Here is a 26245-nt window from a genome sequence, read left to right on the forward strand (position 1 = left end):
AGCGAGCGGCCGCGGTGCGGTGCAGGGGCGGCCGGAGAGCAGCGGGGGATCTGTGACCGCATTCCGGAGGGCTCGGCTGGGGAGATGCTACGGAGTTATACCGCCCTGGGAGAAGCCTGCGGAATCCTTTTTCTTTTTTTCAGTGTTTATTTAAACTGAAATTCGGCAGCACCGAAGAAGCGCCGCGCTTCGCCCAGCACCGCGGGGCAGAGGAGCCGGGGCTGCGCGGGGATCGGGCTCCGCCTCGTGGCTGCTTTGCGCCTCGCTGCCGACGCTCCGCGTTCTTCGCTAATTCTCACACACTCGGTGGTGTAGAAACGCTAAGAATATTCTCGTAACCGCTGCAGCTGTCTTCTGCTGTTGGAACATACGGCTCACTGTCAGCACTGCAGCTTGAGAGTACGGGAGCTTGAAGCGCCGGGCAGAAATGGAGAGCTAACTGCAAGAAAACGTGACGGTAGGATGGAACCGGTGATGTCGGTTCATCTCCACAAAGCTGAATTTCACACTGAGTTTTCTAGTCTGGCAGTTCAGCAAGATAGTGGTCTGTGAAATACGATGTTGGAAAATAAGTTCATACATAGAGTCATGGAGAGGTGTGGGCTGGCAGGATCCTGCAGCACGCCCGTGGCTCAGAGCCTCCCACGGCCGGCAACAAAGCCAGGTGCCGGCACACAGAAATGTCTCCTCTGAAACTGAGCTTTTTTAAATTGGAAAAGATATCACACGGTTTTCCCCACGCACACACGTGAAGGATCTATGGAAAAGACAAAAATCTTCGTTCAAAACCCGGCACAGTTCTGCGGCTGTCTTTTATGTTTATGTTTTCAGCCAGCTGTGCGATCCAGGCGGTACGGAATGAAAGCAACGCTCAGAGTAGGAAAATGCGAGCCGTCAGCAGGTGGCACCAGGGGCTGAGCGCTGCGGGGCTCCCGGAGCTGCGTGCGGTGCTGCTGGGCGCTGCTGCGGCCATCGCCCCGTTGGGCGCTGAGCGCTCCGGCAGCAGCGATGTGGAGGTGAATAACGTGTGACAGAGTGTAAACCAGAGCTGTGACATTTACACTGACTGAGGACGTGACCGTTTAATGCTCACTTTGATAAGATCCAAGTTGCTCACTTCTTGGTCAAGCGCTATTACTGCTGGGCAAGATGCTAGTGGAATAGAGCTGTTATGCCCTGGTCATGTATCCACTATCAGCAGCAATTAATGCCATCATATCGTCCAGTAGAAATTCATGGCTGCTGGCAGAGATGGGTGTCCTTGAGAATTAATGTTATTTTTTCCCAAATTGTGAGGCTGTGTGTGTGCTCAGGGTATGCTTTGGCTGTAGGAAACCTGACCATATGGGAGGCAATAACAACACTGATATTTCAGAAGTTGTGCACGTTGAATTCAGAGCAAAGGGCTTAAGGGTGTTTTGCATTATCTTTTTCATATTAACTTCTGTTTCCTGGGAGAACCCAATGGCACTTTATATCTGTCCATTTATCGCTGCCTTTCTTAAGGCTGCTGTGTTGCTGTTGTGCACGGAGGTATCTCCATGTCAGACACCACGGCTGGGTTGCAGGGAGTGCTGTGTAAGGAGGGCAGATCGCTGCGTGGATGGCAGTGCTGCACCGACTACAGAAAAACAACATCAGACAATGCATTTGCACAAGCAGGAGAGAAACTTTATTGTGTACACTCTTTCATAAGGATGCTGTACAGAAAGAAGCAGATGTCTCTGACCCGTAGAGCCAAATGATCGCGTAAAAAGGGAGAGCAAATTTAAGGAAAGACATGAAGCTGGTGCACACTTTTTGGGTTACGTTCTTGTGATCTAGCAAAAGTAACAGCACATTTCTGTAAGCGTTAGCCAGTGGTTGGACTGCCCTTCTTACAGCTGGTCCAGCACAGGTGGTGTCATAGCAAGAGAGGATTCAGTATTTCTTTATTAGTATCTCCTGTCGCGAGTGGAGGAAGACCTTCCCTCATCTTCTGTGCCCCCACGGACTCTTCCAGCTGTGGTAGGAGAAAAAAAGATCATTAAACTTATGGGAATGCACAGAAAAGCCACACAATGTTTCTTTGTTTGCTCATTTCCTTGACTTTTTTTCACACAGCAGAGGAGGAGCTGCCTCTCATCTCGTCTTCTCTTCCTGCTGGTCCACATCCAGTAAATCTTCCCAGTTACAAAATAGGAGGTAAAGATATAAACAGAGTGCACTGCATGTCAGATTTCTCTTGCAGGTTGTATGAATCAGAGGAGGAACTGAGGAATCTCTGTGAGATTGCCGTGCTTTAGAGCCACACAAGGAGTCAGTGCAAACATTTTGCAAGCTACTGGGGTCAAAAGTGCACATAAAATAAGATAAAGTACTGTGCTTTCCTCTCCAAATGGAAAAGGAGGTATTATTGCAGAGAGAATATGATCTGTGTTAATAAGAAGAAATACCAAGGAAAAAAGGCTTATTTAATTCTATTGCTTGAACTCATTTCCACCCCTCTTTACGTCACATTTTTTACTTACCATCCTTAGGGTTCACTCCTGACATCCTGCAAAACAGAAGAAAAGTTTGGTCAATGACCATCAGTGAGTTTGTCCACCAACACAGTTAGGAGACGCTGTGTGCCCGGCTCAGACCTCACACTGCTTCATCAGCAGGTTGGCTCTTACTCTGCTGGTACTTGTGCTCGTGTCAGGGCTTTGAGTAGCACTGCTGTAAACTCTAAAGAAAACGTGGCCATCAATGAGACCACTTCTTAGTCTTGATTTGTCTCTAGAAACAACATAAGGAGCTGATTCCCTCTCAGAAATCAAAAGTAATTCCTTGTGTAGAGCAGTACGAGAAATGGGCAGTAAATGTTAGACTTTACTAAGGTCAGTTGTGGTCTATCCTCTTCTATTCTGGGTGTGTGATGATAAATACCTTTGTTCACAAGTGCAGAAAAGCAAGAGAAGGAGATCCTGAGAACAGACTTGTGAATGTTAGGCTGAAGGCGATGATTCCAGCCCAGCAAGAGGATTACGTGAGACATGTATGGGGCCTGGTGCCTTCTGTAGTACACTGCAGTCAACATGCTTGCATTTATAGTTTCAAATTATCAGCACAACAGATCTGCAGATGTAGTTTGAGTGATAGCAGCTCTGGGATGTTGCCGAGCATCCGCGTTGCCAGTGCTCAGCAGGCTGTGTATGCAATCAGTGTAATTTAGTAATCTGGAGTCAGCCTAACAACCACAAATCAGCGCTTTACAATGTGCCCTGTTATTAACCTTATCTATCCATCACCAGATTTGTATACAGAAACGTACTGAGAGTCCTGGGTCTCCAGCAGCTGGCGGTACGTGGCGATCTCCTGCTCCAGGCGGCTCTTGATGTCCATCAGCATCCTGTACTCCTGGTTCTGGCGCTCCATGTCGCATCTGATTTCACTCAGTTGCTCCTCAACGCTGGTGATGAGGTTCTGAATTTGTGCCAGCTGTGCGCAGTATCGTCCTTCTGTATCTCGCAGGTTGGCTTCCAGTCCAGCTTTCTAATGCAGGAAGACATTAGAAGAGGTTGTCGTACAGATTCATCCCACAGATGGAATCTAAAGCAAAGCAAGGGCGGGGGGGCGGGGGAGGTTTCTGGCTGTGGCTTGCAGCGTGCCGGGCACGGCTCCATACCATGCTCATCTGTGACTGCAGCTCAATCTCCAGGCTCTGCACCGTGCGTCTCAGTTCTGTGATCTCGGATTTGCTGCTCTGTATCTGCTCGGTGTGGGTGGCAACTTCACGGTTCAGCTCATCAGTCTGAAAGGAAAAAGCAACTGCAAAATTAAATGCATAAAAAATACATTTTAAGCTTATCTCTTCCGCTGCAGCAGCAGTGATGAGGCAGTGCATCAGTTCGATGTTTGCTGCCGTAAGCATACCTGAGTGAGGAACCACGCCTCAGCATCCTTACGGTTCTTCTCAGCCAGAGCCTCGTACTGCTCCCTCATCTCCGAGAGGATCCTGGTCAGGTCGATGCCAGGAGCAGCGTCCATTTCCACGTTGACTGTTCCGCTGAGCTGGTTGGAGTACTCCTTCATTTCCTGCGTGGGAAATGAGAGGTGGGGGACACAAAGGAGATTATGCTCTGTACTCTGACACGCTTTCTGCCAGCAGCAGTCCATGCACTGGCGTGTGGCACTTTAATTATCAGAGATGGGACACACATAAAAACATTTCTCAAATTGTATCTCTCCACGTATATGCTTTTCTACTCTCTGTATACTCTCACACTCAGACTTACATATAGTTTCTACGTGACCTGTCACATGCTTAGGAATGTCAGACTCTGCAACTCATGGATCTGAACATTTTGGAATCAGATAAATGCTTCTCAGGACCTACTTCAGGTTCTTTTAATATCACGGTTTTCTCCTCATTAATGTTGCCATTCTGATTTTATGAGATAAATTCCAAGGGAAGTAATTTCCTCTCTGCACTGCTAAGGGCGCTCACCTCCTCGTGGTTCTTCTTCAGGTAGGCCAGCTCCTCCTTCAGGCTCTCGATCTGCATCTCCAGGTCGGCCCTGGACAGGGTCAGCTCGTCCAGCACCCTGCGCAGCCCGTTGATGTCGGACTCCACGCTCTGGCGCAGGAACAGCTCGTTCTCATACCTGCAGTTTTACACAAGACAAGTGTTGGCAATGCACGACTTTGTATGCAGTGGAGCCTTAAGTCAAAAACCCAAACTGTTCCTGTCTTCTTTTCCCCCGTGATTCGGGCTGCTAAAATAGTCAAGAGCATCACTAAAAAACTGAGACGTGATTTATTTGTATATATTAACAGCTCAGTAATTGGTTACTGTGTTCTGGTCCCTCAGCACATCGTTGTTTTTGGTCAGATTTTTCATTAGAAGTTATTAATGAAGAGCATCTATCTGTAATTTGGAAATACATCTTTCAGTGACTGAAGAACTTTGTTTTCTAGATGAGAAGTAATTCTACGCTTCAGAAAACGGTTTTGAGAAAGGGAGAGAAGGAGGGAGAGGACAAATGTGCTTCAGGCAAACTTACTTCAGTCTGAAGTCATCTGCAGCCAGCCTGGCGTTGTCAATCTCCAGAACGACTCTGGAATTGTCGATGGTGGCTGCAAGGATCTGACAGTTGGAAAAACAGGAAAAAACACCGTGAATACTGTGAACTGAGCACACCTTGCCATGTTCTGTTAACTTCTTCTGTAATCATTGTAATTGCAAAAACCAGCTCATTTTCAGGACGCAACATTTGCTGTTTAAATGAAGGAAAGGTTACAATTTTCTGTTGGTTTGCTGAGAGCCACAGGGAGCTTTAGCTTGGAGAATTCAAGATTTATTTTCTAATTGTTTTACGTGGTTCCAGAGGTGTGAACTGTGCACCTCCACAACTCCAACGCATTCTCCTAACTGCCCATCTTATGAACATCATACCTTATCTCGGAGATCTTCAATGATCTTGTAGTAGTTACTGTAGTCTCGAGCCGGGCTGGTGGGAGCCTCCTTCTGGTACCAGTCTCGGATTTTGACTTCTAATTCTGCATTTGCGTCTTCCAGAGCTCGTACCTTCTGCAGGTACGTGGCCAGGCGGTCGTTCAGATTCTGCATCGTTATCTTTTCATTGCCGGAAAGCAGGCCGTCACCGCCACCGAAGGCACAGCTCGCATCGAAGCCTCCCCCAAAGCCGGCTCCTCCGCCCAAGCCGCAGACCGCACCTCCACCAAAGCCGCCGTAGCCTCCTCCGAACCCGCCGCCGAACCCGGCGCAGGATCCGGCCCCGTAGCCGCCTCCTACGGAGGAGACGAACCTGGCCGAGGAGACGGAGACGCCGCGGCCCCCGGAGCCGCCGTGGATGCTCGGGGCGCGGTAGGAGCCCCCGACCCGCACCGAGGAAAGGCGGGAGCCGCCGCTGCCAGCAGCCCCGAAGCCCCCGGCACCGCTGGAGAAGGAGTTCTGCACGCTGTAAGTGGTCATGGCTGCAGCAGGGAGGAGTTGGTACTCAGCGCGGTGCGGAGCAGGAAAGCGTAGTGCCTCGCTGCCCTGGTGCTTCTTTTATAGCCACGAGATCGGGTGTTGGGAGACAAAGCCGAGCTGCAACCCTCCCTCCAAAAATCTCCTCCCTTGAGGTGAGGCCAATTATGATGACATTCCTTACACACAGAGCTGGCTGTACATCCCAGGGGTTAGGGCTTGGGTTTTTTCTTTTAATTAAACTAAAGGGATGATTCAGGTTGTGTTTTTCTTCGGGCTACAGTTCTGAAGCCCGGGGTTTACTTTTCTGACAAAACAAAGCGAGTTGAACCGCACCCACTCACCCATCCTCAGCAGCCACGGCGGTTATTGGGAGATAAATGACTTCAGGTTTCGTTTAAGTAAAATTCTACTTTCATTGAAAGAGTACAAATTGTGCAAAAATGTTCACGTCGCCATTATTTCTTGTTCCTATCTATATTTTCTTTTTCCCGCAAAAATTTGGAATTGAATTTCACATGTTTTTATTCCTGTTCTTTCCTCAGAATTTGTATTTAAATGTTAGCTTCTGAATTTCTATTACAAAGACACACAGCTCAGCACGGTGTGAGGAACGACTGGCATCCATCTGTGTTCGGGGAGACAGGCACGTTTAATCTAATTTCCTCACACTTGTGAAATAGGTGAGCAGGGCAATACAAGAGTGGAATGGTTTGATTAAAAGAAGAATGTGGGAGGACGAAGTTCCTGTTCCTTTTGGCAAACCTAAACGAGCCGAGCTTCAGATGAAATGTTCAGTGTGGAATTAACTGCGCAGCACTGATCTGCGCTCTGACATGAGTGATTATTGAAAGTAAGGTTTGAGAATCACTTACAAAGCGGCGTTAAAAAGTTTCATTTCATTTAAAGTGAATCTCAAATACAGTGCATTTCAGTTCTACCCGTTTGTGAGTGGCGTTGGCAGGCAGTACATCAGCAACACAACTGCGAGCAGCGCTGTGTGCTCGTGAGAAACCTCGTCTGGGGGGCATTCAGCAGCGTGAACTTCTTGCTGAGCTCAGCTGGGTCAGTGGGGACAATGGCTGTGTGAGGTGTGTGCCAGTAGTGTGGATTTTGCAGGCAGAATGCTGTTCTCTGCCCATAAGGTGACAGTGCAGGTGAAGGAGGGGTGAGCTTACTGCTGTGACATGGAGTAAAGGCACAGGGCTGGGGGCTGGCAGTGTGGGGTGGGAGGAATTCCTCTGATCTCTGCTCTGCAACAAACGCATTCTAAAATTTTTCAAAAAAGTTGTCCTTTTTCCTTTTAAAGAAGGAAAAATCTGTATTTGCTGAACAACGCAGTAACAGCTGTGCTTTTCTTAGCAGTTTTTCAGACTTCATATCATGCAGGGTGCATGTGTTCGGATGCTGGGCTCGCAGTTGCTGGGATGGCCAAAGGGGTTTTTCTGAGGTGTGGTTGTGCCCTCATGGCGGTGAGCAGCCTTTGTGCGGGGGGGAAGCTGGGAGGAAGAACTTGGAGGCAATGAGCCCCAAAACTCTAGCAGTAATACGCAGCCTGGCAGCCCGATCGTGAGCCTGTCCACTCGTTCTTCAGCTCATTAGCAACGGCAGGATATTTCATAGCTGTGGAAACATGTTTCAAACGGAGCTTGGACCTCTGCCATAGCACTTCAGTTTTGCTTTGGGGCAGATTAATAGTTTTGTGTAGCTGCCAAATGTGCGTATCTGTGAGAGGCAGCATCTCAGGGACAAGTTGAGGCAAAGTCTCCCAAAGACAAAGGAGTTTCTCTAAGCCCCCTGACCTGGCAGTGTGCAGGGGTGTGGGGGCTGCTGGGCTCTGTGGGACGGAGCGATCCCACGGTAGGAAAGATCAAATTCCAGTGAAAAAGTAAGAAACGCAGACACAAACAGCAAAACCACTGTCAGCTCTGTCAGGAAACTTTGGGGATTTTTCGTTCAGCCGCAGCAGAGCAGCCTGCCGCAGCCCCGTCCTGCCCTCCCCTCCACATCTTTGCTGATTTGTGCTTCTCAGGTCTGTCATTTTTTTGCTGTCAGTTCTTCATGTCATTGTCAGGCTGCTGTCAAATGCTACAGAGCTGGATTTCCAGGGGCTGAGCTGGGACTTGTGCATCAGGACATGACAGATGCTGCTGATGGGTCAGCTGAGTCAGCGCAGAGCCGAGCCCAGCTCTGGCCCCTTCACCTGGGAAGGATTACCCAGCCCTGACAGAGCAGGTCTGCAGCTCTGCGCTGCTCCTTGCTGTGCAAACAATCCATTAATCTGGGAGGACTTATAAAAATGAATGGAAGAATGTATTCCCTCCCAAGTCCGAGGAGAGAAGTGATGAAGGGTTTGTCACTGTTTGAGAGCAGTGATCCACCCTGGGGAGCCGTGTGTCCCTGCTGGGGCTGAGGAGCGGGGCTGGAGGCCTGGGCTGTAGCCCCAGTTTTCTTTTAGCACAAGCACAGAGAAGTTGCCTTGGCTGTAAGCTTCTGGAGTGACGGTTGGGAGTGAAATAGCTGATTTCTGATGGCGTGAAGTAAGAGCGATTGCATTTAGGATTTCAGCCAGATCACCCTTCCAGTGATAGGAGAAAGAAGGTGGTTGGAAGAGTCCTTAGAGCCCGTAACTGTGTATGGGCTGAGGATGTGATCTTTCTGTTTGAAGATAAGTGCATTGGAATAGAAAGTGAGTGAAGAAATCTCAGCCCTGTTCCTCACTCCCATGTATCTGCAGCCATTCTAACAGCTTTGCACTTTGCCCTAACAAAACACTCTCCAGCTCTTGCTTCTTGCTGGAATCTCCCAACATCTCACTGTTAGTGCCTGTGGGTGCACAGCATTGCAGTGCATCTCCCAGCAGGGCTGCGCTGGGGCAGCAGCTGCATCGTCCTGTGGCTGCAGCCCAGCTTCAGCAGTGACTGCACAGGAGAGAACAGGAGCTGAGATTGCAAGATCATCTTTATTGGAGCAGATACAGCATTTCAGTACAAGAAAGAGGTAATTAAAAACCTAACCTAGTCTGCAAATTAATCTCTGCTAAATGAACCAATCTACCTAAGCTTTGTGTAGACAAGGATTTTCTGTGTAGTTAATTTCCAGCAGTTTAGTGTGATTTCTCTGCATTTTAATTCCCTTTTTTCTCTTCATCTTGAAGATGACGTTTATGGGACTTTCAGTACTATTTTCCATCTGCCAGCTTGTCTCCTTTGTCTGCAATAATATGGAGAAAAAGAACAAGTTACTTAACCAGAACACATAAGACCATTCTGCAAGTTACTGAGCTTAGTTTGTGTCTCATCTGTCATTCCCTTCTCTCAGAAGTTTTGTTCTTCATAGCATTGATTTGAATCATGCATCACTTTTACAATACAGCTGACCTTTAAAAGCCAGTCACACTTGCATGTTGGTACAATGCCCCTGAGCTGGCAGGCTGAAATTGCTCGTATCCTTCCACCTGGGGGAATGATTTGTGTGTTTTACAGTGGCAAAGTCTGACATTTTTTCCTGATGTCTAATAGCTTTTGATGTCTAAAACCTGTTGAATTCTGGCCAGAGCCTCACTTTGACTTTTTCTGTGGCACAGATCAGAGCAGCAGCCCAGTCTGAAATGGACAGAATTTCCTTAATGTGTGTATTTATCTTTTTAGAAAATCAAGCTTCTTTGGTTACTAAAGGTTTCCTAGAGGAGAAAAAGTCCTTACCGGGAGATCCAGAAAGGGAGCCAAACAACCTGCAAGCAAAGAGAGGAGAGCTGAAAGGAGAGGTAACACATTGCATGCTGTGTGAGACAACGATGTACGACAGCAGATTCTCTCATTTTGTATATGGTCAGAAAACAAGATGTTCATTTCCTTGGTCTCCCAGGAAAAGGAATCGTTATAAGAAATGTTTTTGTAAACTACAACAGTGAAAGAAACAGTGGGAGAAGGTAACTTCTCTCCTGAAAAAAAAAAACTTGTTAAAAAATGCAGAATCCCAACAGTACCTGAAGCTGTGCGTGCAGCCATGCTGCAGCACACGAGCACCGCACCACGAGGCGAAGCACAGGGGCTCTGTGCCACGAGCTGTTACTTACTGGGACTCCTGACCCTCCAGGAGCTGCCGGTAAGTAGCGATCTCCTGCTCCAGCCGGGTCTTGACATCCATGAGCATCTTGTATTCGTTGTTCTGGCGCTCCAGATCAGCTCGGAGCTCAGCCAGCTGCGCCTCAATGCTGCCAATCATCTCCTGGATCTGCGCCAGCTGTGCGCCGTAACGCCCTTCGGTGTCTGCCAGGCTGCTCTCCAGGGCGCCTTTCTGCCAGCACAGTTGGAGGGAAGGGTTGCTGGGCTGCTTGCGGGAGGGGGAATGCGGGTGTATTTTAGGGGGTCTGCAGTGCAAATTTCCACGTACCATGCTGAGCTGGGACTGCAGCTCTATCTCCAGCCCTTGCAGGGTGCGTCTCAGGTCGGTGACTTCGGACTTGCTGCTCTGCAGCTGTTCAGTATTGATGGCTACCTCACGGTTCAGCTCTTCAGTCTGAAAATGGGAAAATGCCACATGAGACATGGGGCCTCTCAGCAGAGGTTGTAGGGCTTTCAGATTGGTTTTCTGTAAGTTACAGAGTCAATTGTCTCCTCTGTGGATTTAAAAATTAGCGTTTATTTAGTATGAAGCGTTTGATACCTTACTGTGGAACCAGGCCTCAGCATCCTTCCTGTTCTTCTCCGCCATGTGTTCATACTGGTCTCTCATATCGGCCAGGATCTTGGACAGGTCAATGCCTGGAGCAGAGTCCACTTCTACACTGACTTGGCCGGCCACCTGTCCTCCCAGAGCACTCATTTCCTGTGTTGGTATGGCAGCAGAAGACAAAAGAGGGTACAGTTGTGAATGAGAACATTATGAGCCATCCATCCTTTCTGCAAGGCTCTAAATGACTGCACTGGAAAACTGGCAGGGTGGATCTTTCATTTGCCAGTCTGCACAGAAGTCTTTTCTTTTTCATTGGAGAGCCCAAGGCACTCCTGAGGCACTCCTCACAGTGCTTTCCTAACATCACTCCCCAAATGCTTCTTGTTGGGTTTTCAATTTACCTCCTCGTGGTTCTTCTTCAGGTAGGCCAGCTCCTCCTTCAGGTTCTCAATCTGCAGCTCCAGGTCGGTCCTCGCCAGCGTCAGCTCGTCCAGCACCCTGCGCAGCCCGTTGATGTCAGCCTCCACGCTCATGCGCAGAGCCTGCTCTGTTTCAAACCTCGAAAAAGCAAAGCAGGACTCTTCAGGCTGATGAGGAGGGCAGTGCGTTACTGAAATGTGTCATTTGTTAGAGATCTATCTGGAACTGCAGGAACTATACTATAGCAGATGTTGTCCAGCATTAAGCTTTTCTACGCATATTTTACATGATGGAATGTTTTCCGTGGAATAGGTGATGTTTTCAGCAACGCATAAAGGGCTGAGCTGCGATGACAGGATCAAACCAGTGCTAATACAGAGATTTTACACACGTTCCTTTGTTCTTTCACAGCCACTGCCCTATGCATCAATAGGGATTTTTGCCTCCTCAGGAGGGGAGATCAGAAATTACTCACTTGGTCTTGAAGTCGTCAGCAGCCAGCCTGGCGTTGTCAATCTGCAGGACAACCTTCGAGTTGTCGATAGTGGCAGCAAGGATCTGCAATCAGTGAGAGTTCATTGCTGAGGTGAAACAAGCATGTTGTTTCTTTTCCTTACGCTAAAGGTAGAAGAGTTATGACTGTATTTCCCCCTAGCTCCACCAAAGATGAGTGCATTTTGTTTGGTGTCAGTAGGAAAATATCAGATTATCTGTAGCAAATAGGCAGCACAGATTGATCACAGCATTTCTGCCATTGCTGTCAGCCACGGGTCGGTCCCCTTCCTTGTGTCCTATGAAGGGCTTTAAGCTGGAATCCCTGCCGTTGAGGGAGAGGCCGGTCAGTGGGAGCTGTTGTGGTTGCGAGGCACAACCAGTGCTTCCTGGAGAAAAGCAAAGGAAGCACAGTGCAGTTCTGGGCAGAACTGGTTCTGTCTGCGTGTTTTCTTAACAGGGCAGTGACTGCAAGGCCTGTATGACTGCAAAATAAATGGCGTGTTTGTGTATCGTAAGCAATCTTGGTTCATACTGCATTTGTAAAGTCTTTGAGCACGTTATTTTCCTTAAAATAACCAATTTAGTGTTTATTGACGCTGATAATTAATCATGAAACGTGGAAATGTTCCTTAGCAGTAACCCCTTTTAATTTTTAACTAGAAAATGTGTCTTTTTTGCCTGCTGCTTTCAAAACTTAAAAGGTCATATACAAAAAGAGTAGGAACAACATCTTCTCTAACAAAAGGGAATAAAAGACAGGAGAAAAAAGAATGCCAAAAGGTGAAAATCTGATTCCCAGTTCTGTCTTTTCTGGAGCTCAGTTTTTGAAATCAGCGGAGAATGTGAATGTCTTAAGACAAAGAGAAAATAAACCCGTGGGAGCGGTCACAAACTCCGAGCTGAACTGTGAGAAATGACCCTAAAGTTTTCTTCCATTTATTTACACAGTGCAGTCAGCTTCCAGGTATGTGCTCCAGGGCGTGCATCTCCTCCAAGAAACCCAACATCAGCTGCTGGGACAGAGCCTGCATTTATAGATGGGATCGATTATTTCATGTCTGCTACTTCCTTTGTCCATATGCAGAATGTTTCAACATTCTTATTTCAGTTGCTAGCTTAAGTAGGTAAAACGTGCAACAAACCGTGTAGCTGTGTTCATGAAATCGTGAGCTTCCATCTTCACGTTTACCAAACTGCACTCCGCTGTAGCAGCAGTGTGTGCGTGCTGTCTGGAGTTCTGCTGAGCTGTTCTGTGCATTCCCCCTGCTAACACTTCAAATCGTGGATGATTTCGTACCGCACGTTTCTCTCCCTGCCCCAACCAATGACTGTGTTTTCATCTTCCTCCTTTTCACAGCCCTCACTGCCTTCTGGCTCCTTTCCTAGGGAGTTTTTCTCTTTGGGTTTTCATGCTTCCTTCTAAGGTGCTTTTTAGTAAATACAACCACCTACCTGGTCTCGGAGGTCTTCAATAGCCTTGTAGTAAGGGCTGTAGTCTCGGACAGGGCCTGGTCCTTGTTTTAGGTACCACTCACGGATCTTCGTTTCAAGCTCTGCGTTGGCTTCTTCCAAGGCACGCACTTTGTCCAGGTAGGACGCGAGGCGGTCGTTCAGGTTTTGCATCGTCGTCTTTTCATTCCCCGAGAGGAGACCATCCCCAGAGCCCCAGCCTCCGCCACAGCCTCCACCGAAGCCTGCACCAAACCCGCTGCTGAAGGCACCTCCATATCCACCGCCCGGGCCGCTCCCTAGGCCGGAGGAGACAAATCTGGCGGAAGAGACCGACACACCCCTGCCACCGGATCCCCCATGGATGCTCGGAGCCCTGAAGGAACCCCCCCCCAGACGGAGCGAGCGGCCGCCGAGCCCCCCGGCCGCGGAGGAGGTTTGCCTGAAGCTGTAAGTCGCCATGGGTTGGAATGCCAAGGACCTGAAGCGAGCCGCGGTTTGCGATCCCGAAGCAGGAATGCGGGCTCCTTTCCCCCACCCCGGCTCTTTTATGCTGTGACAATGGGAGTTGTCTCCAGAATGTGTTATCTGAGACCCGTGGAATTTATCGGCCGTAAGCCCTCTGCCAACACGGGAATTCCTCCCATTGGTCAGCTGCTGAGAAGTGAGCTGGGTTTCATTCCCGAATACCTTCACTGGAGGAGCCGATTCCCTCCCCCAGGGCTACTGAGGAGGAAGGTGGGATTGAGGGGCGGCGTTGCTCCATCGATCTGGTTGCAGTTTGTGCGCTGGGAGGCTGCAGCACGCAGCCCCACTGCAGCCTGTGCTGCGTCCCCAGCGAAGTCACAGCAGCTTGATGCTGCAGCCTCAGGGAAGTCAAAATACGGAGTGATTAGATCAGTATTGCAGGCTGGTAACAGAGCCTCAAGGGAGCCCACATGGTGAACAGTGCCTTAGCAAAGCAGGGTCCTACCAGCCTTTTTCCTTCTTTCACTCAGGAAAAATCCTTCTTTCAGAAGGAACAGTTTCTTTGCTGGGAAGCCCTCCTGGGAAGGTGGATCCATGGATTCCCTGTGGATGGTGGTGGTGGAGAGGCACCGGTCACTGCCCTCGATGATAAGGGCTGGCGTTTCCTTAGCCCTGAAGTGCTCAGGCAGTTGGACTGGATCCTTGAGCTGATGAACCAACTGAACTGTTCTATTCTGTTACAGATCTGTCATGGTTTCATGATTTTTCATTATCGGTGTTCCACATCATAACATCATGCAATGTACTGGGGTTTGACTGCTGATGCTCAAGTTCCGGGTGCCTGTCCAGCGGAGAAGAGCAGCTACGTTTCCCCAGGGGGCTTTGCGGTCAGCGAGGAGATATAACTCCCGGCAAGGTCACCTGATGCTCTCTTCTCTGCCTGCGCTGCTTCGCTTGCGCTTCTCTGCCTGCGCTGCTTCGCTTGCGCTTCTCTGCCTGCGCTTCTCGCCTGCGCTTCTCTGCCTGCGCTTCTCATCTCAGCGTTGTGGTAAGGCCGATCCACCATCAATTTCACATTCTCTCTCCTTATAAAATTCTGTTGATACCATATTTAGTAAATTACTTTGTTTTACCTCAGATTGTTGCCACTGTTTTCAATTATTTCGGGGTCCCTTATTTTCTTTTTTTTTCCGGGGGCGCGGATCCGCGGATCCCTCCGCCCTTCTAGTCACGGAACCGGGCCGAACCAGCCCGTAAACCGTTGACAAGATCTTAAGTTTGTTTCCTTGGTCTCATTTCCTTTTGGGCCAGCAGTAAAATGGAGGATCTGACTGAGAATGTGTCGTGTGTGAAGGAGTCTCTATTTTTGTACAGAAACAAGAATCCTTTTCAAGAAACCATTGCAGTGCTTGTAGGAGAGACAGGCATTAAACTTCCCCGAGTGTTACCTGGGGAGTCAGCAACAACAGAAACAAAGGCCCAATTATACGTTCAGTCCTTTTGCTGCTACCAAAGAGGGAAGTAAACAGAAGAAACATAACTGCATCGCTTTCTGGGCTCTGAGAGTAATGGAAACGTTATTTCTCCAGTGTTTAAATCCAATTCTCCAAGGTGAATTTTCAAAAGCAGTGGTGCTTTTATCACTGCAAGCATCCCCAGCAGCCAGGCCAGGGCCGAGCTCTGCCTCCTTCAGCTGCTTCCACAGCCCTGGGAGTGCAGGTGTGGGCCGTGTTTGAACGAGCAACCCGTGTTGTACCAAGACAATGAATTAGAGATAAGCCAAATGAAATGCATACTAGGCACGAGGGCACGTCTGTTCTTTTTTTGCCTTTAAAAATGCACTAAGCACACATCAGTGCTTTACCCACTTGGTCCAGAGAGAGAAGTCAAACTGCAGGGCAAATACAGGGAGTGTTAAAGAATAAACACATGAGCTGGAAGCTGGCCAAGGAACCTGTGCAGCAGCCCCGTGGAGTCGGCCTTACAGCCTTCTTTGCAGCCTTCTGACCATCCACCAGCTTTCAGTGTTTCTCAACTCATCCTTCATATAGATTGATCTGTCCTTTTTCCCCATTTATGCATCATTTTCAGCTGTGATTGATGAGATGGGTTTGCCAGTTGACTAGAATTCAGTCATTTTTGTCGAATGTACTTTATTGTGAATGCGTGGCCTTGAGGCTGACTCATATCCTGCTTGCTTTCCTATGTAGATGATCCGTATCCTCAGATGAGAGGGAGTCCTATCCTGTTGAAGTAGCTTTGCACCTGATGATGAGGCCGTATCAGAGCGGAGTTCTGCAGCGACTCCGGCACAGAGTACATCAGCAGATACGTGCAGTTTGGGGGCTATACCTATTATCCGTGGTTCTGCAGCCCAGGGGCATGACAGCTGGGTTCTTTTGTGTTGTGCAGCCTGCCCTGAAGCAGAGGACAGCCCCTTCTGCAGATCTGAATGTTTTATTCAGCCCTGGGTGGGGGAATGCTGCCCAGCAGGTTCCGGCTCCCATCAGGAGCAGTGACAGCCTGGGAAGCTGTTTGCATGTGGGCAGAAGGGACCGACAGAGAACAGTTACTTTATTGTTAAATGCTGGAGTCGATAGTTAGAGCATAAAGAACACAACTCGGTGCACTTTCCTTCCCTGAGCAGAAAAGCGAGAAGCGGAAAGAAGAAAAAGCCCTGCAGCGTTCCCATCGGTGTCCTGCAGCACGCAGAAAGGAGCAGCCTTCCCTCTGGGCATCCCCAGCTTCCCCCAGGAAGTCCTCAAGGCAGTGTGTTCTGGATTTCTGCAAAATAAAAGGCACATGTATGGTTTTGCACAGTGTCTTTATGGTTTACTTCATAGAGGCTGGGGCTGGAAGGCCCCTGCATTCCCTCAGAACCTCCTGAGTAAAAGCAGCAATCACTGTATATTTTGAGAATACTGTTAATGAGCTGCAATCAGGCTACGTTTTCTTCAGATAGGTGGGGAAAACTCCCGACGAGTTCTTCTTGATAATTTGGAATTCCATCTGGAATTGTCAGGAGGGGAAAAGCTTGGGAGGCACTGCCCAATGGAGCAACTATTCCATCATCTTCGTAGCTCCCAGCGTATGGCAAATGCCTGGACAGCAGCAGGGCACCTCGGGCAGCATTCCTAGGAAAACTGTATTCTGAGTTTCCAGAAGGGTTTGGATTTGTCTTTTAGCTCCACATCTCTTGCAGCTCTGTGGCTCTCTGCAGCTGCACGTGTTTGCTTTTGCTGGGGCTCCCTTCAGGTGATAACACATTTAAGTGCCTGGAAAGGCCTTCAGTGTGGCGAATTATTTGCTCAAGGAAGAAGGTGCTGTTACCATTGAGTGCAGGCCTTTGTTTCTCCCACTACCGTGATCTTAACTGGCTGTACAGTCAGCTCTTCCTGCAGCACAGAAGGGTGGGACGGCCCAGGAATGGCCTTTATCTGCGGTTTATCACAGATAAGCACAGTGTGGGGAGCAGCCTGCATGAGGCTCATGCTGAGCCCTGTGTTTGCTTTATCTGTCTCTGTTCTGCTTTCCTATTGCTGCTGCTCTGTGCAATTGTAAATGTTTTTTCAGGGAATTTTTATGAGCTTTGATGTAAACCAGTTTTATCGCCCTTGAGTAACACAGGCACGTACCTCATTCTTACCCGCTGTGTTGCAGTGCTTGCACTGCCGGTGCTGCTCCCACCCGAGGAGCCCCTGCACACTTCAACCTTCCTGACTCTTTTGTACCCACGGTTTCAAAGTTTATATTTTCTGATTATCGAAGCTGCGCTGCTCTGCCCCACTGATCCTGTCCTGCGTCTGCTTGGATCACCACCGTGGATGTCCTCTCCCGTTAGAAACCACAGGCACAAAGCATTTGAACCTCTTTAATTCAGACACACACTTTCTCCTATTTTTGTTTTGGAACTTCCCTGTTGGAAGAGCCAAACCCGATGAGAGCCGATCTGCAGCCAGCCCTGGTGCGGCTGTGCTGCTTGGGGTGCAGCTCTCACCCTCCTGGCTCCCCTCTCCCCTCATCAATCATTTCCAGGGCCTTTTTCCCATATGCTCGCAGCTCACATTGCTGCACAGTGCGCCAAGAGATTCCGAGATAGGAATGTTTGTGTGCTGCAGCAGCAGGTCTGGGCACAGGCAGGCACAGCTGCTGGTGTTTGAAGAGGATAGATAAGAGCAGAGCGATCCTGTTACCTCCTCAACCCTCTGTCTTTTGTAGAGGAGAGGGAATGGTTTGGTGAAGGGAAATGTACGTGCACGAAGGCAGGCTTGGCTGGGACCCCCAGCCCTGGCACCTGAAAGACAAGTTCTGGATGTATTTTTACATTTCCTTTAACCTGTTATCTGCTGGTAGATCTCAGCATGGTGTGATGGGGCTGGAGACTGTTCTCCGAGGGAACTTAGAGGCTGCTGCCCAAAGCAGACAGGCTGTGCCCACCCCATGCTGCCGAGCGCCCACAGCCATGGGGGGAGGTCCTGCCTGATGGAGAGGAGCAGTGTCAGCAGAGTGGGTGCACGGCTGTGTCTGGTTCCCATCTGTAAAATGTTTGGGGACACATTCATACCTGTGTGTATTTGTATTCATATGTTCATATATTTACATATTTTTATATTCGTGTTTAAATACTATTATTTCTGTTGCTAGTTTTCTAAGTGCAGGTTTGTCTCAGTCTCACCCCATCCGAAACCAAGATAACATTCCAACAGATTCACTTGGCTTTAAATCCTCTCTCAGTGGAACACTGAGGTCTGTGCCAGCCATCTCTTGTGTTGAGCAGCCCAGCACCGCCGAATGAAGCCAATGGAAATACCTGCCGAATGTCTTTCCACTGCTTTCCAGCAGATTCAACTTTAATAACTAATAAAACCCGTCAGATCCCAGTGAGAGGTTATGACAACGGGTTCGGCGGAAAGGAGTTTTTGTTCCTGGCAGCAGAGCCGGCGTGGAGCTGCAGGGCAGAGCTGGGCTGGGAGCAGCAGTGGCGGAGGGCCGGGCGCTCAGCAGGGTTGGGCCTTTGAACCGCAGCCAGCACTACACAGAGGTGTTCCCTGCAGCCAGCCTTGGCAGCGCCGCTGAGCGTGGGCTCACTAACAGCACTGCGAGCAGCAATGGCAGAGTGCACAAAGAGCTCCGCAGGCGCCCTGCAGCTCCCTGTCAAAGTCAGCCTCGGCACACCTGAAACGTGCACGTGTTGTGCCAGCCATGAGGGAATGTTTGCCCGTCGGTCTGCTGTAGCGTGAGATTGCTTCGAGCAGAAGTTCGTTGGCTTTTGCTCTCCAAAATCTATCTGCTGCATGAAACTTACCAGAAATCTGCTTAGAAACACAGAAAATGCATTTTCCTACAAGCATTTTTGTGCTTGCTTCATTTGACTGCTGTTACTTTTCATGATTATTGTAGGCCGGTAAATGTGAGTACAGCACTAACTTGTTCAGATCGTTCCCTTCCATCTGTTTTTCACCGAGGGCAGAGCGAAGGAGAAATTTCCTTTGTTACAGCCCTGGAAGTGCTGAGGGGATGGAGGGGATCAGCGCAGCAGTGCTGCGCCCTGAAAGCTCTCCTGCAGCAGTGGGAGAGCGGGGCTGCGGGGCTGCGGGGCTGCGAGGCTTTCCTCCGACCTTCCTGAAAGCTCCTTATTGTGCGGTCGGAGATGATTAATTTCCAGCAGTGAGAAACCTGCCCACACCCGCAGGCTGTGACAATGCTTTGAGAGCGGCACTGCCGGGTCACGCCGTACCTCCGCGCGCCCCCTGCAGGCCGGCTGTTGAAGCACAGCCGCGGAGGCATCAAGCCGAGGGCTGCATCAGTGCGGCAGGAGCGCTCTGAGTTTGCTGATTTCCGACGGCATTACCTGAGAGCTTTCGGACAGGACTGCGTGGAGCAGATGATAGTTCCTCTTTTCGAACCTCTTTGCTGTTACTGTGATTAAATGCTGTCTGATATCTCAATGTTAGCCTTGTGAAAAATATATCTTTTTTATTACTTTTTTTTTTTTCCTTTAAAAATATGTGTCTAGCTAATAATTTTTTGGGGAAAAAAAGATTTTCTTCCATTGGTTGGTTGTTTGTTTTTTTTTTTTTGGCAGCACATTTTAGTAATGGAAAAGGCAACCGTGAAACCCATCTTAAGCTACATTCTTACGTGGCCTTCCCTGTTTGCTTCAATTGTTTGATTTCTCAAGAATAGTGACACCTGGGGGAGCGGGGTGCAGAGCTGCTGTGTGACAGGGTGACATTTTGCCTGGCCTGAATCTGATTGCAAAGCAAAATGCAGAGAATTGTGTGCTGCCCGCAGAGGAACAGCCCTGAGACGCACCCAGCCTGCGTCAGCCATGCAGTGCAGTGTGGCAGATCCTGCTCAGCTGCTCTGTGTGCTGAGAACCGAAGACTGAAACATAGTTTGTAAGTCTCAAATGAGTTATTTCGCCTTTTCTTCCTCTGCCTAGCTCAAATGGTGTCAGTGTGTTCCGTGAGGCTGGGGCAGCTACAGAAAGAAGGATGGAACCTTCCTCCATCCTGAGTCCCATCCCACCACAGAGCTGGGGCTGTTCCCACAGGAAGTCAGAGGATGTACCTCAGCTGCTTGGATTTGAGCCTTCAGATAGAGGGTGTGAGCCTGGACTTCCAGCAGGTCAGGGAGAGCAGCCCTAACAGCTGAAATTCATGTTTCAAGAGCGATTTCTTTGCATATTGCCATTCACTGCCTGATGGGCCCTTTGGCTTTTATTGAACAAGATTAGATAGAACCCTCCTCTAAATTTGGGGGTTGCCTGAATGTGATTAATTTCTTCTTCAGCAACCCAGGGGCACTTGTCTTCAGATTAACCCAGTTTGAGCTTTTAATCACGTGAGGTTTGTTTAAGCTCGACTGTGACATCAACCACTTGGACGTACAGCCCTCACATGGAACACTCTGCGAAAGGCTTTCACCCATCCTTTCTTGTTCCCATAGGTGTCACTCTCGAGTTTAATATGAACTGATCAGGCATTCCTTCTTCTCTTACAGCTTATCCAGATCAGCTGATGAAGTAGGATATGCTGTTTTCTTTGGGGCTGTACTAAAGAACATCCCCAAACTGTGAATGTATACCTCATTTCTTTCACATAACTTTGAATATTTGTACAATATCAATACACTAAATCATCTACTGGACACAGGTTCTTTTTGCACTGCAGAAAAGTGAAGTTTTATTAGAGGCACTATGGTCAGCAGAAAGCAGAGCAGCGATGGCACTGCAGGACTGTAAGGGGATTGCAGTGATTGTGAAGAACAACAGAAAGGAAGAAGCAGAAAACTTTGGGAGTCCTGGCAGGGATTCATCGTCACTGCATGACGATGTGTGCAGACGGAGCTGTGCACCACGCAGGCACACAGCCTGAGCTGTTTGTTATCCCTGCATCTGGGGCTGTGCGGGTGGCAGTAGGCAGATCAGAGCAGAGCATCAGTGGTATCTCAGCACACTCTTGTCTGCCCTGTGGGAGGAAATAAGAAATGATTACTCTGTTTAATGAGGACATCGAGAGTCTGCTGACTGTACTGGTTTATCCATTATTTAAGGGTCCATCCACATGAGAAAGAGCGTGGGCAAAAAGCTAGCCAATTTCTGTAGCTGGAGTTATGGCAGTCTGAAGTTAAGAGACTTGATTGTCAATGGTTTAATCTCTTTTGTAATTGTGAATGTGGAAGCCATAGCACAATGTTTAGTGTTAACCAGCAAACAGCAGTGAAGTACAGAATGTGAAAGCTGTGGGCACAGGAAAAACGAGGATCCTTTTTAGAAGCTGTTTCTTACCTGACTTGTCTCCACCAGATTGTCCGTGAGAGTAGGAAGTGGAAGAGTAGGAGTGGGAGGTCCGTCCTCCTCCTTGGGGCATCCTGTAAGGGAAGGGAGTGGTGATGAATTCCCAGCCAGACACACTGTGGCGTGGTGTGCAATCCGTGTCACAGCGGGATTTTTCCTGGATCTTAGAAATGTTTCTTTTTATCTTTTCATTTCATTCCCTTCCAGCTGCAAATTATGAGAAAGCCAGAGAAGCTTAAACTACAGAGTGCTGCAGGAGTGCAGTTCTCTCACAGCAGCTGAGCATGCCCAGCTGTGGGCAGAAGTCACGACTTGATCTTCTGCAGTGGTTTCTCTCACAGAATTCACTTTATAAATGGGCTGAAAGGAGCCGGGAACCTGAAGTAATTGTAACTATAATTGATTTCCTTACTGAGTACCTGATATTTGCATTTCAATGAAGATGCTGTGAAAAAATGCTACATCTGGGGTTCAATCACAGGCTGATAAAACACTGTGCTCTGTCCTCTGCAAGTGTCAGCACAGAAAACATTGCACTCTAATGTATGTCTTATTAACAAATAGAATACATACACAAGGTCTTGCTGTCCCTCATTGAGCAGAGCCCGGTACTGAGCGATCTCCTGCTCCAGGCGGGTCTTGATGCCCAGCAGCATCTTGTACTCCTGGTTCTGGCCCTCCATCTCGCAGCGGATGTTGGCCAGCTCCTCCTCTACAGCGTTAATCTGCCCCTGGATTTGTTGCAGCAGGCTGCCGTAGCGAGATTCCGTCTCGGCCAAGGAGTTTTCCAGCGAGCCTTTCTGTAGGTGGAAGGCAGGGGGTTAGGAGCAGAGCTGTGCCCCAGGAGGCAGTTTCCCATCCCCAGGAGCCCAGGGCCCTCAGCGGTGCCGCCCCACGTACCGTGCTGAGCTGCGCCTGCAGCTCGATCTCCAGGTTCTGCATCTCGCGCTTCAGCTCGGTGAGCTGGTGGCTGCTGGTCTGGATGTCCTGGCTGCTGGAGGTGACCTGTCGGTTGACTTCTTCGATCTGCGGGAGCAAAGCAGAGCCTTGTGAGCGGGGCCGTCCCCTGGCGGAGCAGATCTGCTGCCTGAGAGCGAGGGCGGGCAGGGAGCTGCGTTGTGCCGGGGAAGGAGAACCGCGCTGCGGGCGCTGCTGCGTACCTTGACTTCATACCACTGCTCAACCTCCCTGCGGTTCTTCTCAATGATCTGCTCATACTCATTTCTCAGGTCATTGAGAATCTTGGTCAAGTCTTCTCCAGGAGCAGCATTGACCTCCACGCTCACATCGCCTCCAGTCTGAGACTGCAGCTGTCGTAATTCCTGCAGGGTGTGAGGAGAGAAGGCAGAGGCACAGCTCAGTGCTGCTGTTGAGGGCAGCAGGTGAAGCAATACTGAGATTCCGTGGTGATCTTTTGAATGTGGAACTGGAAGTGGAAGTTACTCTGCTAAGAATGCTGATGCTGAGAGATATTATTAAACACTGCAATCTAATGGGCTATCAGCAGCAAAAAGTCTGGTTTTTTTTTTGCCTTTTCATCTGCAGCACATAATCTAATGTGGTTTAACTTTTTTGTTATCATAGCTACAAAGGCATGTATTTTATCAGCTGTTGTGATTGCAGTTCCGTTCACACCTGTACGTGTAACAGCCAGCCTAAACCTATGCTGCCCAAGATAATTTCATTACATATATATGGTGTTTGGTCCTTTTGGTATTGCATAAATAAGTTGATCGTACCTCCTCATGGTTTCTCTTGAGGGCAATCAGCTCCTCCTTCAGGGACTCCAGCTCAGATTCCAGTGAGGAACGTGTGTAGGTCAGCTCGTCCAGGAGATTTCTCAGACCATTCACATCAGACTCCACGGTCTGACGGATGACCAGTTCATTCTCATACCTTTCAGCGCAGAAAAGAGAAACATGAATTTCACTACAACCTGTAGGCATGGTCATTCTACTTGGGAAGGCACATTATCTCCCACATTAATTAATCTCATAAAATTCACGACAGGGAGACATGCACTGAGAGGTACTCACTTCATTCGGAAGTCATCAGCCGTCATCTTGCTGTTATCGATGTCCAGAAGCATCCTGTTGTTGTCCACAGTGGCAGAAATGATCTGCAAAAGAAGAGGTTGGAGAGGAGTCAGTCAGTGCTCAAGGTGCAGGAGAAGAAGAAAGGAACCAAAGCTCTGAGAGGCCTTTTGTGAGGATCTTAGGCTCATTTGCTGCAGTATCACAGGGACTGCGGGAGGCCATTGACATGCCATGTCAACAGGACTGCAGCGTGCTAGGTTTTGTTTTCCCCAAACATTTTGACCTAGTAATATTTGATGGGGGAAAGAACAGAAGAACATTTGTGCTGTGAGATCATCAGCACTTTTCACTTTGAGCTTCGGGGCAGCGCTGGTGCGGGAGATGGAGCCGTGCTGTGGGGCTGCCCTACCTGGTTTTGGAGCTGCTCGATGGTCTGGTAGTAGGAGCTGTAGTCCTTTGAGGCGCTGGGAGCTTGTTTCCTGTACCACTCGCGGATGTGGAGCTCGAGCTGGGCGTTGTCCTCCTCCAGCCTTCGCACCTTGTCCAGGTAGGAGGCCAGGCGGTCGTTGAGGTTCTGCATGGTGATCTTCTCGTTGCCGCTCAGCAGCACATCCCCCCCGGCGCCGAAGCTTCCGGCAAAGCCGCCTCCGAAGCCTCCTCCCAGGCCCCCGCAGAAGCCCCCGGCGAGGCTGCCGGCGCTCATGCCCCCGCCGTAGCCGATGCCGCACGCTGCCCCCGCGGAGCTGCCCCCGCCGATCACGGAGGAGGCGTATCGCCGGCACGAGGCGGAGGAGCTCCTGCCGCCGGCACCAGCAGAGATGCCTCCCCCGCCTCCGCTGCGGTACGAGGTGCTGGATGTCCTCTTGATGCTGCAGCTCATGGTGAGAGGTGGATGTCGCGCCCCGAAAGCAAAGCCTGCTGCGAGCCCGATGTAGAAGTGGAAGCGCTGCCTCCTGTCCTCGCCGGGGCCTCTTTATACCTCACCGGGTGGGTGTCACCTCCAGGCAGTGCCGCTTCCCATGGGCTTTGCCAGCCACAGCGCTCATGCCAAAAGTGATGTGCTAAGGGGAATTTCTTTTGGGACCTGGGACAGCCCTCCCCATAGGTATTGTGTTTGCAATGCTGATTCACACAAAGCACGCTCTATAATTTGGGGTGGGTGGCTGTGTGTTAGATTTTGTTTCAGATAGTGTGTTGCTGGCTACTTCATGAGTGAAACTTATTTTAATAGTTCCTCTTTGATCCTTGTCATTTTTTTGTCCTGAGCAGAGGTGGTGAAAGCAGCGCTCTGTTACCGTTCAGTTTTAGAGTTGGAGAAATATGAAGTCAGGTCCCTTAATTTTGCCTTTTTCTTGGAAACAACATCTCTGAGGTTTAGCTGCTGTCCTACAAAGAAAGCTCATCTTGTGCAGCGTCTTCATGGTGTTTATTGGTAAATCTCAGTAGAAGAACTGCTGCAGAGGCAGCGTTCCTGCTTCACCAAACTGGTTCCATCTCCAGGGAATAATCTGATGTTTTGCACAGAGCAGAGAACATGCAAGATGTCATTCTTTAAAGCTGTGCTTTTTTTTTTTCTCTTAAGTTACCTGGTTTCCAGGCTATTCTAAGCAGAAAGAGAGGTGTGGAGCTTACACCACTGAGTGTCTTGGGAGAGGACAGTAAGCGGCTGCAGCTTTTTACCTTAGCAAACAGAAGGCTGAGATGGTGTCAGCTTGCTCCTATGGAAGGAGATGCTGCTGCTATTTAAAATAAAGACAGTTCTGTTGTCCACAGGGAAGGATGTTGTCTGGCCTTGAGTGCTGGGAACGAGGGAAAGCATTTTGTCCATGGAAGCATAACTGTTTGGAAGGTGCCTCTGCTGTGGGGGTTTTGATGGCGAAGGAGGCAGCTGTGAGGCTGGCCTTGGTCTGTTCATGGGAGGCATTTATTCTTCACGTGTGGACATTCAGCTGTGACCCTTTCGATCCCCAATGCCTTCTGGCTTTGGTGCAGTGGCACAATCACAGCATTTGTTGGAAAACAAGGTGGGAAGAACCCTTCTTTGCAAATGGGATTTTGCCATTAAATCACTTCTGGAGAACATACAGAGACAGGAGGCTCTTTATGGGAGAGGGAAACTTTGATGGGAATTCACTTCTACCAGTTCTCCTTGTGGTTTCTTCACTGATGGTCCTCCTTGCTTCAAGTTGTGGCTGGGGCAACATTCTGTCTCTTGGCCAAACCAGTTCTGAAGCCCTTAGAATCACTGATGTGTGCAGTAATTGACTGGAGAGTCACGGAAAGCCGTTCACCCTCCCCTTGGTACCACTACACATGTTTCATAGATATGCTGGAGATAATTTGATACTTTGATCTTTGTAATTAGGATTGTTCATTTATTAGTAGCTCTCTAATTATCTGCACGTCAGAACCAGTTGCTTTGCATATCTGGGACTGAGTCATCATTATTAAAAAAGAAAAATGATTTTCTCACAGGGTGTGATTCCTTACTCATATTTTCCCCATTAGATTGTTGAAATGCTCTTTTATTCTTCCTTATGAGATGTTTATTGCTGATTGGCATTGATGCCAGAGGTGTTGATTTTATATCTGCTTCTCGGTATTGTTGCATCATAACATCTGACCCAACAGTTCCAAACATTTCCCAACGCTGTAATTTCATGCCATCGACAGAGACCTTTTCTATGTCTCACCGTCTCTCTTTTCCTTTCTTTTTTTCTAACATGGCCATGGCTGTGACTGTATCACAAAGATTTACATTTGAGTCCTTCTGTTCTGCAGCTCCTTTCTGTGTCCCGCTCCGTTTTGGTCCCGCGTGCCGTGGCTCTGCTTTGGGCTGAGGGAGCTGCAGGGCTGTGTTGGAGGCACACAGATCCTCAGCACTCCTAAAAAGCACCATTTCCTGGGCTGCCATCGGCATTCAGAGCCCTGCAGTGGCAGGAG

General features: G+C 49.1%; 3 protein-coding genes across 3 annotated transcripts; all 3 read right to left on the reverse strand.

Annotated features, from left to right (window-relative positions):
• Positions 1 to 1649: 1649 nt before the first annotated feature.
• On the reverse strand, positions 1650 to 6069 carry LOC100540871 (keratin, type I cytoskeletal 19-like). Its single transcript, XM_010724701.4, has 8 exons — positions 5420 to 6069; positions 5028 to 5110; positions 4472 to 4628; positions 3898 to 4059; positions 3650 to 3775; positions 3296 to 3516; positions 2511 to 2536; positions 1650 to 2002 (listed from the first exon to the last, which is right to left on the reverse strand). The coding sequence occupies exons 1-8, from the start codon at positions 5957 to 5959 to the stop codon at positions 1935 to 1937; spliced, it is 1383 nt and encodes a 460-aa protein (XP_010723003.1). The 5' UTR covers positions 5960 to 6069; the 3' UTR covers positions 1650 to 1934.
• Positions 6070 to 8899: 2830 nt separating this feature from the next.
• On the reverse strand, positions 8900 to 13594 carry LOC100541022 (keratin, type I cytoskeletal 19). The gene is made up of 8 exons (XM_003213101.5): positions 13001 to 13594; positions 11529 to 11611; positions 11035 to 11191; positions 10625 to 10786; positions 10352 to 10477; positions 10035 to 10255; positions 9661 to 9689; positions 8900 to 9169 (listed from the first exon to the last, which is right to left on the reverse strand). Exons 1-8 carry the CDS (start codon positions 13457 to 13459, stop codon positions 9138 to 9140), a joined length of 1269 nt encoding a protein of 422 aa, XP_003213149.3. The 5' UTR covers positions 13460 to 13594; the 3' UTR covers positions 8900 to 9137.
• A 7029-nt stretch (positions 13595 to 20623) lies between these two features.
• On the reverse strand, positions 20624 to 24227 carry LOC100542562 (keratin, type I cytoskeletal 19-like). Its single transcript, XM_010724700.3, has 8 exons — positions 23712 to 24227; positions 23303 to 23385; positions 23006 to 23162; positions 22427 to 22588; positions 22167 to 22292; positions 21840 to 22066; positions 21258 to 21340; positions 20624 to 20937 (listed from the first exon to the last, which is right to left on the reverse strand). The coding sequence occupies exons 1-8, from the start codon at positions 24180 to 24182 to the stop codon at positions 20918 to 20920; spliced, it is 1329 nt and encodes a 442-aa protein (XP_010723002.3). The 5' UTR covers positions 24183 to 24227; the 3' UTR covers positions 20624 to 20917.
• Between the last annotated feature and the right edge of the window lie 2018 nt (positions 24228 to 26245).

The sequence above is a fragment of the Meleagris gallopavo genome, chromosome 29, assembly GCF_905368555.1.
Source record: "Meleagris gallopavo chromosome 29, MGAL_WU_HG_1.1, whole genome shotgun sequence".
Classification (NCBI taxonomy): Eukaryota; Metazoa; Chordata; class Aves; order Galliformes; family Phasianidae; genus Meleagris; species Meleagris gallopavo.